The 14,546-nt window shown below is 44.3% G+C and overlaps 2 protein-coding genes across 2 annotated transcripts; both read left to right on the top strand.

The window, feature by feature from the left end:
- Positions 1 to 5,533: 5,533 nt before the first annotated feature.
- LOC124689020 (BTB/POZ and MATH domain-containing protein 1-like) lies at positions 5,534 to 6,601 on the top strand. The gene has a single exon (XM_047222621.1). The coding sequence runs from the start codon at positions 5,534 to 5,536 to the stop codon at positions 6,599 to 6,601; it is 1,068 nt and encodes a 355-aa protein (XP_047078577.1).
- A 1,959-nt stretch (positions 6,602 to 8,560) lies between these two features.
- On the top strand, positions 8,561 to 9,217 carry LOC124691101 (BTB/POZ and MATH domain-containing protein 2-like). Its single transcript, XM_047224380.1, has one exon. It carries the CDS (start codon positions 8,561 to 8,563, stop codon positions 9,215 to 9,217), a length of 657 nt encoding a protein of 218 aa, XP_047080336.1.
- The last annotated feature ends 5,329 nt before the right edge of the window (positions 9,218 to 14,546 follow it).

Here is a 14,546-nt window from a genome sequence, read left to right as displayed (position 1 = left end):
GCTAGTAATTCCAAAGCAGCACTTACCTGAGCAATGGTCTGGAAATCTTGGCTAGAAGGAGGTCCACAAACAGTTAAACCATGTGCAAACACGAGAGAATGAATAGGAGGGCGATTGTGCCCAGAGAAATTCCACTAATCTGAATGGTGAGGTGGCAGCTACATCCTGAAATCAGAATAAGGTCCTTCCCGTCCTATCCTCGCTTTGGTGGTCCATCTAGCGCTGACGGAGGACGTGTGGAGTTATGTGCCTGTCGGATCTCTTGGGATCCAGTTGTTTGTGTGTTTGTTGGTGTGGTTTCATGTCAGTATCTTATGATTTACGGTTGTCATCATTGGCGATGGTTGCTCCTCTGGTGCGTTGGTCCTTTGGAACATTAACACGACGACTTTGTGTATATCTACTACAACAAGCTCTATTACGACCAGCCCGGCTCCAACGATGAAGAGATGAGGATAGCGTGCGCCTTGTGCTAGTGTATATAGTCGTCGCTAGGTGGTTTGAGTATAAATTTGTAATTTCCTTTACTTTTGGTCTATTTGTACTACTGTTGATGATTATTAATAGATCGGTGGATTTTTTGCAAAAAAAAACCTTAATTGTTTCCTTAGTAGTATGAAATTAGATCTAAGATGTCGTCTCCCTATTACCGTCGGATATTGATCATTGAATCGTTTATTTCTCTTGAAAGCAGATTTATTCTTTTACAAACGTGTTTTTTTAGGCGGTCGACATCCATTATACGGCATATGTGTTACATTCCGTATACAACTTAATCGCACACCGCTTTTAGCAATGGCTCGTAATGCGGCATCTCTTCCACTACCAGCACCCTTTACCATAACTTCTGCTCGTTGCAAACCTACTGTACGAATATCATCTATTGTTGTTCTTTGACCAGCATAAGGTGATGCTTTTCTGGAGCTTTTGAATCCACAAGTACCCGCAGAGGACCAGAAAACCACCCGACCTTGTGGGTCTATAACAATTATAATGGTATTGTTGAAACTAGCTTGAACATGAAAATTCATCTAAAAAGGAAAATTTAACTCAGGCAGTGCATACAAAGTTACAAACTATGATGTGTGGGACCTGCTGGCTGCTGGTGCTTTGGTCGGATCTTCTGAAGGAAACCAGGGGGCATATGCTGTGAACTAGACATAACAGGTGTACTAATGGACTAAGGAACCTGCTGCTCGTCCGATCATGTACCAAGGGTCCTGATTGAAGCGGAAGTACCAGCCCTGTTAAATTTGTGAAAACGCCCCCGTGAGTTACCTTCTCCTCAACGCATCCTGCAACTATTTGGAAAACCACCCATAACGCTGAACTCCCACGCCTTCCACCTGGGATTTAATCTCGATTGTAATTTTTTTATGGAGGTGGATCTTGCTCCATGCTGTTGGGCAAAAGTACGCACATACATGAGGTTATGTATCAGGTCATGTTTCAGATGAATTTGTGTGCAACTTAATAAAATATTTCATACATGAGAATTTTGTGAAACTCAAATAAATCCAACATAATTCCTTGAAGACTAAACCAGAACATAAAAAAAATCTGAGCGAAGCATCAACACACTGCAGGACATCATGTTACTTCACGATTACATGCCTAGCCATTGCAGTAGTAGCAGATTACAAAGTACATCGACAAACACACGACATTATGTTACTTAAAAGTATTGAAGGATGTCACAGTCACCGATGCGATGCAGACACGTTTATGTTTTCTTCGGACATTTCCGTGCATCATGGAACCCCACTTCTTTGCATAGGCCACACTGACGTGGGACTTTCAGATTAGGATCTTTTTTCTTCTTTTTCCCTGCTCCGCCTTTTGCATCATCTCTATGTCCCCTTATTCTCGCCCATGTGCCTCTTGAACAAGTATCACTAGCTGTCAAGACCACAACTTGAGTTGGAATGCTCGTCCCAATAAATGTTTCATGTTCTTCATGCCGAGTAGGTGGTACAGTCTGAAATTTCTGTACTAGAGATGATTGGAGGTTGCTCAAACCAGTGTTAACAAAGTCAATTACTTCTTCGGATGTTCTAGCATCCCTTATGATTTCTTCTACCATGTTTCGGGCGGTTGCTATCTTCCTCCTTATTGCCGTTTCAGCAGAGCTAATGGCATTTTCTTCGAGTAGGTTTCCTTCTCCATCATACACAGCATCTCTGTGAAAAGAATAAGAAAAGTGAGATAGACGACTAAGAAATAATTCCAGGTGTATGGAAAAATACCTTTTGCACTTTTTCTCCCATCTTTTTAGAACATAAATACTTGGTAACTCATTTAGCTTTGAAGCCCTGAAGACCCGACAAAGAATTCCTTTACACTCAAAAAGCTTGCAGGAACACTTGGCAATCATGGTTGTGCTATCGAAATGGACTTCTCTAACTCCCCATGCATCGCTAACCTCAAATATTTTGGTCCCATCCACAATTGTTGTGGTCTGGACATCACAATCCTCTCTAGCTGCATTCACCTGTTTCTGAAATAAAGCGAATACCTCATGTGTGAATATCTCACTACCTTGCCTTTCTATTTCCCATGTTGTGAGCAGAGTAGGTGTTGTGTGTATACTTGAGTTGTCGGCTATCAACTCTTCCTGCCTTTGACATTGCAAAGCTGTGTCAAACCGCAGCCAAAACTCAACGTAAGCCAGCTTGCGGCCAACAAAACTCTTGAAAAAGGCATTTTCGCTCTCAGACCTCGAAGTGGTTCGAAGAATACCCGCCAAAGGAATGTCCATGAAATACGCCGGTATCCACGACTTTCGGAGATCAAACCGTTTAGCTAACCAAACATTGCCCTCTAACTTGAAATCAGATATAAGAGAATGCCACCTCTCCTCAAATTTGGCAGGTGTTTCAGATCGCCACACACACTTATTGAGCCTCTCCCAGAATTTTTCGTCGCCTGCAATAGAAGGTTCCACCTTGTCACGAACTTTTTGCAGAATGTGCCACATGCACAACCTATGAATGCTATTTGGGAGAACAGCTCTAATCGCACCTGCAATACGAGCACACTCATCCGTTATGATTAATCTCGGTGCTATCCCTCCCATGGCTCTTAGAAAGGCCTGAAACATCCAAGTGTACTCCTCAATTGTCTCATCGGCTAGAAATCCAGCGGCAAAGAAAACACTTTGCATGTGGTGGTTGATGCCAGTGAAGGGTGCAAAAACCATGTCGTACTGGTTAGTACTGTATGTAGAATCGAAGGACAACACATCAGGAAAATGTTTGTAGTTTTTCCTGCTGGTCGCATCCGCCCAGAACAAACGCACCATCTTACCATGTTCATCGACTTCATATTCATAAAAGAATGCAGCATTGAGTTTCTTCATCCTGCCAAGCTGGTCCACGAGCATTTGTGCATCACAGTCCTTGATTTTATTTTTGAAGTCGTTGTAATAATTCTGAAAGTCTCTTTTTGTGCAGCCCACGCCATCAAACCCTCCATCACGAACATGAAGCAATCGATATGCTTTGCTAGGGCCGATGCTAGCTTTATGGTAATCATATAATACTCTCTTTGCCTTTTCATTGACTTGTCGGTTTGATCTGATCAAGTGTTGCTTGCTAGGTGACACTAGTTCATGGTTGTGCTGCTCAATAACTGAGACAATTTTATATTTTCCATCACAATCTCGTTTAACGTACATCTGAGCATCACATCCACACCTAGTCAATTTGATGACCTTACGTTTTTTCTTGTGAGGTCTAGCACTAACCGTACCTTTGGTTGACCGGTAACCTTCCCTTGCGCATTTGAAGCGCTTCCACTGGAGTACCTCCTTCACTATCAATTGCTGCCCACGGCGGACAGAAAATCCAACGTGGTGCGCATATTGCTTGAAAAACTTCTCCGCGGACGAAATCTCTTCAAACAACATTCCTACTTTTGGCTTCATTTCCTCAGCACATTCAGGGATAAACAAGAAGCCCTACAGGAAAACCCAAACCTATCATGGTTAGCATCCCACGAACAATTTTCATAGAACTATTTATGAAGAACAGAGAACAATTTGCACCAAGTGATTGTTTGCTTTGTGAAGAACAGAGAAGCTTTGCAGTATACGCTTTAGAAAGAAAAAATTCAAAGGAAGAAATACTCACATCTTGAGAGAAGTGTTTCCTCTTTTTGGGTGTGCTAGAAGTGCCAATATTCAGCATCGGGGAGTTGATCTCAGCAATAGAGTTTGCATCGCTCAAATAATCTGGCATTACCAAACTATTAACTAATTCCATTGCTACACAGCAAATTTGAAGAAGCTCAATCAGTAATACACTTCAAAGAAATATGACAGTAAATTAAATTGTAGTAACATTCGCACTATCTAATTCTACGCATCTGGAAAAATGCATGTGTAATAGCCTCCACATCAAGGTAAAATGTTTTGCAAATTTGCAGCTAATCAATTTCGTACCTGGTACAACTGGTACATTTCGTGGACTTGCAGGAACAGACCCAACAGCTGATGGCGGTGGGCAGCTACTGTCTTCCATTCACTCGGTCCTCGAATGTCGCCGGAATGAGAGCGTATACAGTGATTTCCCCGATCTGAACCTTCCACGAGCTTAGCCGACAATCGATGGCACGGCGACGACCACCTGCAGCCCTCGGCACGACGCCACTAACGACGGCTTGGCCTCGATCTGTAGGGATCTAGGTTGGGATGTTGGGCCGCGGCGGCGCGGCCGCCGTTAGGGACGGCGGCGGAGCTTATTTAGGGCGTGTTCGGAACTAGTCCAGCTTCCCAAAATCTGCCGATCCAGCTTCGCAAGGGCGATTCTAGCGTCTCGTGTGGAGCGGCAAACGTTCGGCACCCTGCTTCTCGGTTTGGCTGTGCCAGAAGCTTTTTTTTCGCTGGGCTAGCCTGCTGGAAGGTGGCAATATTGCCTGTTTTGGCTTTGTTGGGCCGGCCCGTTCGGTAGGAATCCAGTGGCCGAAGGTAATGAGCTCGAACGAGTGAAAGAAACACAAGTGCGAATCGTTTTTCACTTGGCGGTGGCAAAATCCCGTAATTTCACTCCGCTCCGCGTTTTGCCGTTCCACGGATTTGGAAAAGACTCGCTCCACGGTTTGTACATAGGAATCGGTCAGCTTCGCGGATCCAGCTTCGTGGAGTTGGAACGTTCGGCTCAGCTCCGCACAGAATTTTGGGAAGCTGGAAGCTGGGAGACATCCGAACACGCCCTTAGAACTGGGGCTGTTGTCTTTTGGAAGGGACAGGAGATTGAGAGCGAGAGTGCCGTGGCCTGCTGGGCGTTTTCAGACATTTACAACAAAATAAGGGCGTTCGTGTAAGATTTACAATGGGTCGTAGCTGCCAATCTAGAAACCACATATTTTACATCTGACGGTCCATGTTCCTTAGTCCATTAGTACACCAGTTGTGGCTAGTTCACAGCATATGCCCCATCCGCTTCATCTCCTTCCTCTATTTTTCCCCTTTCGCCGGCTGCACTAAACCCTAGCCAAAGCCTCCGAGCTCACAATTCAACGGAGCAGATCGGCAATGTCGTCGGCCGGCGACGGCACGAAGCCTTCGAGGTCCGCCATCGTGGCCGACATGGCGAGCGGGCACCATCTTCTCACGATCCATGGGTACTCCGGCACCAAGAGCATCCCCACCGGAGACTGCGCCAAGTCCCTCCCCTTTACCATCGGAGGCCATCTCTGGCGCATCGACTACTACCCCAACGGCAAAAAATCCGATGTCGAGGAATACATATCCCTCGGCTTAACCCTTGACGAAGATGTCGCGACGGTGGTGAACGCGAAGTGGGACATCTGCTTCGCCGGCGAGGAGGAGGAGGCGAAGCAAGTGGCCTCGATGGCATCGGAATCGGTGTTCAACTTCCCCTCCCGGAGCTGCTCGTCGTGCACGACCTTCGTCAAAAGGGAGGCCCTAGAGAGCTCTGAGCATCTCAGGAACGATTCATTCACCATCCGGTGCGACATCGTCGTCGTCCACGGTTGCTGCGCACAGGAGCACGCAGCGGCCTTTGTCTCCGTGCCCCCGCGCAACCTGCACCAGCATCTGGGAGAGCTCCTCGAGACCGAGAAGGGCGCTGACGTGGTGTTCGAGGTCGGCGGCGAGACCGTCGCCGCGCACCGCTGCGTGCTCGCCGCTCGCTCCTCGGTCTTCAGCGCCGAGCTCTTTGGACCGATGAAGGAGGGCAACGCCGCCTCTGGCATCGTCGTGCGCGTGGAAGACATGGAAGTGGTGGTGTTCAAGGCGTTGCTCCACTTCGCCTACACGGACTCGTTGCCGGAGATGCAGAAGGAAGACGAAGACGTGACCTACCAGCATCTGCTCGTTGCAGCGGACAGATACAACATGGAGCGTCTGAAGCTGATCTGCGAGGGGAAGCTGTGCGAGTACATCGATGTGGGCACGGTGGCGACCATCTTGGCGCTAGCTGACCAGCACCATTGTGGCGGGCTGAAGAAGGCTTGCTTGAACTTTCTAGCCGCTCCGGCAACTCTGAAGGCGGTCACGGCCACCGATGCCTTCCAGCATCTGAGCCAGAGCTGCCCTTCTCTCATGGTCGAGCTCATGGCCATGTCCTTGCAGCATTAGCTGAGTGATCAATGTTGTGTGTTCTAGGCTTATCAGAATGGTGAATCATGGTTTCTAGACTAATGTAATCAGGTAGCTGTCTTAGTAGTAGATGGCTGTATCTATCCTAATTAGCCATTGAGATGCAAAGTTAGCCTCATTTTGCCCCTGTTTTGTCAGTTCATTGCATCTTTGCAACTGCGGGAGTTAACCAGGAAGTGCATTGAAATCAGACGATAGATATTGCTCATGTTCTGGTCAATGGTAACTCATAGTTTTTTAGGTGTTTGTCATGATATATATTGATCCTGTTTTAGCAATGGGTACTCCATGGTTTCTGAACCTTATCGTCCTATGTTAGCATTGCATCATGTCAGAAATGTCGCCCTTGCCATCTTTTGATGGATGCCTATTTTTTCAGGTAAATGTGCCGATTGAACTTCCACTAGGCATCTTACTGTTGGTTACCTTTTTTTCCCCATCATTTATAGTAATGCTTTCGCAAGGAGATGTTAAAACAGTCTCTTATGCTTATCAGATAGCTTGAGCATGGCATCGACACTGGTCCTGTTAATTTCTTTTTCTGCAAAGTGCATATATAGAATGCCTTGGCTGATTAATGCAAAAATCTATTCTTTCTTTTCCCCAACGAGATATCGAAATAGTAATTGCAATAAGTATTTAGTACCTGTTAAGGTAAACAGTTTGCTTTTGTTTACCAGTAGAGCTGTCACTTTGGTTAAGGGCCATCATATTACAAGGAATTTGCATGGGAATAATTGGATGTTATTTCAGTTCAGAAAAAAAAATCCAACATTTTGTTTCCATGTTCTGCATGTGGTCAAGGCTCCCTGAGGAATCATGGTATCTATCCTAATTAACCTCATTTTGCCCCTGTTTTGTCAGTTCATTGCATCTGCAAATATGCAAATTAGTCAGTTCAGAGGGCATGTAATGCTCAGGTTTTGGGCAATGGTAGCTCATGGTTTAATATATCTTTGTCATGTGGATATTGCTCCTATATTAGCAATGGGTACTACATGGTTTCTGAAGCTTATCCACTTATGTTATCATCGCATTGTTCCAGCGGTCCTTGCCAATTTTTCATGGATGACTATTTTTCAGGTAGATGTTTTGTTTGAACTTCAGCCACCCTTACTGTTAGTTATCTGGTTGTATTATTTTCAATCATATATAGTGATGCAAAGCACTTGTGCTTTCCCTTTTAAAAGGAGATGTTAAAACAGTCTCATATGTACTCTGCATGTTAAGCAACAAGTACTTTGTTATCAGATAGCTTGATCATAACATCGACACTGTTCCTGTCATTTCCTTTTTTTTACTAAGTAGTATGACATTGTTTCAGCAATGGCACCCTTGCCAGTTTATCATGAATGCCTAATTTGCAGGTAGCTGTGATGATTGGGCCTCCGCTGGCAACTGCTAATTATCCGTTTATATTATTTCCCATGCATATATAGAATGCTTTGGATGAGTAATGCAAAACACTTGTGCCTTCACTTTCCCAAGGAGATGCCAAAATAGTCTCTCATCTACTCCGCATGTTAATCAACAAGTATTTTGTTATCAGATGGTTTGACCATAGCATCTATACTGGCCCTGTCAATTTCTTGCTTTTGCTTTCTCTTTGCACGGCAAACTCAGGTTTGACACTACATGGAAATGAAGAAAAATAAGAGATATTGTTACGAAAAAGTGCTGCAGGATATGGTATGAAGATCAATATGATTTGCTATCCATTTCATATGACTGAAAATGCATGAGATTCTGGCTACTGCTGTACAATTTATTTGTTCCTATACTGAAAGCAGAGCAAGTTCTATGTTAGGAAAGAAAATAGAGCATGTGTCTAGTGTTGGTGGTAGGCAGTGTCAATAAAAATACAATAGTTTGTCCTTTAATTACTAGAATTGCTTCAAAGTTGAATGTCAAAGCTAATGTCTCTCTACTTTCAGCGTTATGGACGACTCGTTCACCATCCGGTGCGACATCGTCGTCGTCCACAACTACCGGGCATCGGACGACGCCCCGGCATTTGTCTCTGTGCCTCCCTGCGACCTGCGCTGGCACTTCGGCGAGCACCTCAAGACCGAGAAGGGCGCCAACGTGGTGTTCGAGGTCGGCGGTGAGACGGTTGCGGCGCACCGTTGCGTGCTCGCCGCCCGCTCCTCGGTCTTCAGCGCCGAGCTCTTCGGACCGATGATGGAGGGAAATGCTGCTGGCATCGTGGTGCGCATAGAAGCCATGAATGCGGAGGTGTTCAAGGCGTTGCTCCATTTTGTGTACACAGGCTCATTGCCAGAGCCGCAGAAGGAAGATGAAGACTTCACCTACCAGCATCTGCTTGTCGCAGCGGATAGGTATGGCATGGAGCGGCTGAAGCTGATCTGCGAGGAGAAGCTATGCAAGTACATAAATGTGGGCTCCGCGGCGATCATCTTGGCGCTAGCCGAGCAGCACCATTGTGTGGGCCTGAAGAAGGCGTGCTTCAGTTTTCTCGCCGCTCCAGCGAATCTGAGGGCGGTCGTGGTCACTGACGGCTTCCAGCATCTGAGCAAGAGTTGCCCTTCTCTTATGGTCGAGGTGATCACCATGTCCTGTGCATTAGTTGAGTGACGGATACTGAATGTTGTTGGACCATTTATTTAGCCACATTTTGGCTATGTGTTTGTCAGTTCATTGCATCTCTGCAAATTGTGTCAATTCACCAGAAAGTACATTGAAATCAGAGGGCATAGGATGCTCAGGTTTGGGCAATGCTAGGCTAGCCCATGGCTTGTAGATCTTTGTCATAAGATATTGCTCTTCTTTTACCAATGGGCAACTCCATGGTTTCTTAATCTCATTGCTGTCTGTTCCTATCACTTGGTTCTTGTGTTACATGATTTATTCTGCGCTAACTTTGTAAAGAGATACAAAGTAGTAGTATCACATTGCTTCAGCAAGGGCATCCTAGCGAATTTATCATGGATAGCCATTTTTCTGGTAGATTTTCTGACTGAACTTCCACTGGGCATGTTAATGTTAGTTATCTGCTTATACTCACCTTTGTTGCATACATAGTAATGTAAAACACGTCATGCTTTCTATTTTCCAAGGAGATGTCAAATAGTCTCTCCTCTATTCTGCCTGTTGATCAACAAGTAGTTTGTATCAGATAGCTTGATCATCGCATTAACATCAGTCTTGTAATTTCTCCCTATTGACTTGCCCTTGTGCGTCAAAACTCAAGGTTGACACTAGATGGAAATAAAATTAAGAGGTCTTGTTACCAACGAATTATGCAGGGTATGGTATAATAATCAATACACACACATGAGGATGTGGTGATTTGGGAAGAGGCATCATGAAAACTCACTGTCAAATCATGAAAATCAGTCTGCATCAAAATGATATGTGTTAAATACCTGTTCATGTTTCACTTCTGTTTCCAGTAGAGCTGCCACGTTGATAAAGGGCAATCTCCATACCAGGAATTTTCATGGCGGCCATGGTCAAGGCTACCTGTGGAACTTTGAACATCCAGTATTTTCTTTTAATGGCATATGGTCAAGGCTACCTGTGGAACTGTAAGTCGATATTCAGTGGCCAGTAGTAAGCCAATTAATTTTTGTCTATAGCATGGATTTGCCTGATTTGCTCTCACTTCATATGACAGCAAGCATGGGAGATTCTGCCTACTGATGTACAGTTTTATTATTTCATCTACCAATTGCCTGGAAGTTTGTCTGTTCTAAATTTATGATAACTAGATGACCCGGTGCGCCCCGGCGCAAAGTCAAAAGCGAGATGGAACTGTCACCATAAGTTTTAACCGGTTAAGAAGTAGTGTTATCCGTATTGCCATTAGGGTAGTATGTTGTTGCAGAAGCTGGGGGTAATTGGTATCTTCTTGATATTAAAATATACTCTTTGTCGAAAAAGAAGTAGTGTTATTTTCTTCAAAAGTCAGCTAAGTAGTGTTATTTTCTTCAATAAAAATACAACAGTATCATCACTAATAAGCAAAGAACAAATGTCTATGGTTAAATAAGGTTCCTTCATTAATAAAAATACACATGTTGCGCCCCAGCGCAAAGTCAAACGCGGCAAGGAGCTCCTATGCACGAAGAGGTTTCTTCCATGGTATCAGTCACGGAACCTAATTACGGGCAAATCGAAACAAACACAACCCATAATCAAGTTACAAAATCATGAACCAAACACGTTCTTAGCATCTAGATGCATGGTGACCATCTACACTAACACCTTAATGCACCCTTCTTAGAATACATATGCACGGTGACCATCTGCACTATCATCTTAATGCATGCTTACATTTTTTTTTTCATGTTGGGTCCATAAACAAGGCCCAGCAAGCCAGTGGATCGTTCAAAGCTGGTTAGTGTTTCTATATCAAAGCTGGAAGAAATTTTCGTAGGTTTCTTTGCACCGCAGCGTTTTCTTTCATATCTGCCGGAATAGGTGTTGAACTGCTTTCTGTTAAGTTAATTATTTTTTGGTAGGGTTCTGTCAGGTCAATTCCAAATTCTATATAAGTTCCTGCAAACAAGTAATTCGCATGAATTTCCAGAAGCAAATCAGTGTTTTTTTAGAATGTTGACCCATTCTTAGGAAGGTTCATCCTAGTTTATCTTGGTCCCAACCAGCCACAAGACTGATGGATTTTTCCAAATACTCTTCATCTTCAACCCAAATTTGCCTGCTTGAAACCGTCGCTTCTGTTGGCAGTGCCCCTTGGACGTCTTCTGATAGCCGCGTCGATCCTTGTTCCATTTCTGTTGAACTATCTCCATATGTCAGTCTGCGGGTACAGTTTGGCAAGTGCATCTCCTTGTCCTCTTGGCACAACGAAACACAACGCAGGGCACACACGCTGCACAAAGTTACAAACTGAAGCTTTCGAGATTGTCCTGCTTCTCCTGTGTCCTGGGGTTTGTCCATGGTTACTACATCCACAGCAGAAGGAAACGGGAGCGTCCACGTCCAGCGACAGGAAACGAAGTCGATAAGCCATGTGAGGCTACAGCAGTATGATCGGACTGACCGCATGGCGCCGAAGTAGAGTTGGCAGCAACTGACGCTAACCATGTTTTTTTACTTCTTCCGGAACAACGTTAACCTTCTAGATTAGCATGCCGTTAGATGCTGAGGGCTGAGGCTTTATTTTCAGGGTTTACATGCTAAGTTTGGAGCAACTACTAACGTGAAGCTCAAAATAAATAAATAAAACTAGTAACGCTGCAGGCCTAGATTTATAATTTAGCAGAAAGCCCTCTCGCAAGAGGCGCCCCAGATATCTCTAATTCAGCACATCATTGTCACTTGCAAACAAAGGCTTTACCTCTAGGCTCTATCCCATTACCTTTACATGGGCGCCTTTACATACGCTAACAAACAGGAGCTAGTTCCTCTCTCTCCTCTCTGAAATTGCATGATACTGCAATTAACTCTTTTCCAGCACATTGCCTCTCTTAGTCTGAAATTTGCAGGATAATTGCCACTTTTGCAGCACATTTCACCAATAATAAAAAAAAAAAAAAAAAAAAAATGAAACCGTGTCTAGGAGGAACTAGACACTTTTTTGATATAGTAGAAGCGGGACTCGGCGTGAGAATTCCAGAAATTCGATCCTGACAGGATTCGAACTCTGGTCGTTAGGGTGCGCCACTGCAACCCCAACCACTGGGCTATGCCCACGTCCTCCATTTCACCAATAATAAGATAACTAAAACCACAGTGGAGATCGTTGATTTGCTAGTTGCCACTGAAAAGGCCAGCATGCAGATAACAAGACAAGGGCCCTCAGTTCCTGCCTCTTGTGCTTGTCTAACCAGAAAGGTTGTGAATTATGGTGCTTTCATTTGAAAGTTCGTTTGAAAGAGGGGCTCGAGGTGTGTAGCAGTTGCATGATGAGGTAGTCAACTTTTCACCAACTAATTCTTTAACAATTCTTTAGTTCTCGTGTTTATCTTAAACAAGCATGGTCAGGTGGATGCTACACGCCCTAAATGTTCTCCTTTTGGCAGAATTAGTTAAATATGAGTAGTAGTCGCACCTACTAGATTTGGTTTAACTGTCATGATTGCTTTTGTATTATTCAGACAGAAGTCCAACGTTCTTTCCATTTCTCTTTTCAAGAACCGGCAACAATTGTTGCCCGTTTTTCCATTAAGGTTTAGCAAGGATTTTACAGTTTGATATACACGGTTTCACCGCTTGCTTACACACACACTCAATAAACTACTCCTCGCTACTACCCGCCGTTTGCCTAGCTATCTTCCTAACCCTAGCTCTGCTAGTGTGGCTTGCACAAGCTGACTTATAGTTTAACTTTTTCCGTCAATTGCATTCCTTGCAAGCCATAATCAGACAGTACTACACACGAAATTACATTACCATGGTATTGTATATAAACTTGACTCAAACCGTATATATGTGCCCTTCTGATCCTTTTTTTTTACGGAACCTCGTCAAGAGGCCAGGGAGCTCCCGCAATGCATTATAGGAAGAGGAAAAATAGTCCAGTTAATAAGGAAAACCGGACCTGAAAACCATATAACACACGGTTAATTAAGGGAAACCGGCAAAAACCACGCGCATAAGCAATTAAAAGATCAGATCAAGCAGGCATTATTTGTTGGGATTGGAGGCCATGAACCTTTCTGTTGTGGAGAGTAGACCGGAATGTAACTGGAATATACAAGTACAGCACACGCGTCCTTATTATGGGTCAACTGTAGTGCGATGTTTGTATCCACTGTTACGAAACGTTGCAATCCAACGCACATTGTATCGTGGTTCAGATTCAAAGTCCATTCTCTTAACCTTTTGTGCTTCCATGATTGACATTTGACACACACAGCACAACACAAACGTCCGATGATAGTTCTCTATCTTCAAGTTGCTACGATAGTACTCATGCTCAGATGTTCTTAAGTGCTGTTGTTGTTAGTGGCGTACTACATCTTGAAAATCATGTAGGCGTACTTCACTGTCCAGGCTATTCAAGGAAGAAATTTAAAATTTGGTAAACATTCTTGAAAATTTTGGAGAAGTCATTTGTACCAACTTTCAAAAGAGATCCGCTGTCCCTACTAGGTGTGACGGGTTGGACCTTGATGACATCCTTGAGGGCATTCATCCGGGCGCGTACCACGTTTTCCTTGCGGTCCGTTTGGTGCTTGAAGAGTGTTGACTTTCAACAACTTGAGGATTAATGCGCCGGAAAGCTTCCTACTTGGAATGAAAAAATTGTCACTATAGTTGGTCGCGCTGCTTTAGTCAAATTGGTGATTGCTTTACAAGCCATCGATCTACTACGTCAGTCCCTTTTCCATTCCACCAGGCACTATCAAGTTCGTCAATAAGATAGAGGGCCTTCTTGTAGAATGATAGACAGTGGCGGAGCTTGAAGAAATTCTTTGGACGGGCCAGGCTAAAGAAAACATAATTTTTTTTTCTTAACCATACCTTGACACTAGCTATTACTCAAATAATTTATTCTCAGCATGGCTGTTAAATTCGCAAAATTGAAGAATAAATTCGTGAACAGTCCAAAGGTGCTATCAAATTGCTAACCAAGAATTTGAGTTAAAAGAAGATTACAGCGTAGAAAAACTGGAGATGATTAGGAGCTGGATTCAATAGCAGCGTCTGGCCGTTGGCCCTGCCCCTGCGATGCGGCAATGTCCTGGCCCGCCCAAGGAATATCCCTACATGTGAGGTCGTACACGAGATAGCCAGGCGACGAAAGTGAGAAAGTCGAGCGAGGCAGACACGCAACCTAACGAGCTAGTGTGTTGTGACCAGCTGGGCTTGGATACATAGGAGTAAAACAAAATTAGCTGAAAACATGGGCGGGCCATGGCCCAGTTTTGTCTCAAGATGTCGTCGTGGTGAACAGACAGATGCCATAGGATGGCTTAGATTGGGGCCGAATGGA

Source organism: Lolium rigidum, chromosome 2, assembly GCF_022539505.1.
Source record: "Lolium rigidum isolate FL_2022 chromosome 2, APGP_CSIRO_Lrig_0.1, whole genome shotgun sequence".
Taxonomy (NCBI): Eukaryota; Viridiplantae; Streptophyta; class Magnoliopsida; order Poales; family Poaceae; genus Lolium; species Lolium rigidum.
The sequence above is the reverse complement of the archived record's forward strand: the minus strand, read 5'-3'. Positions and strand labels throughout refer to the sequence as shown.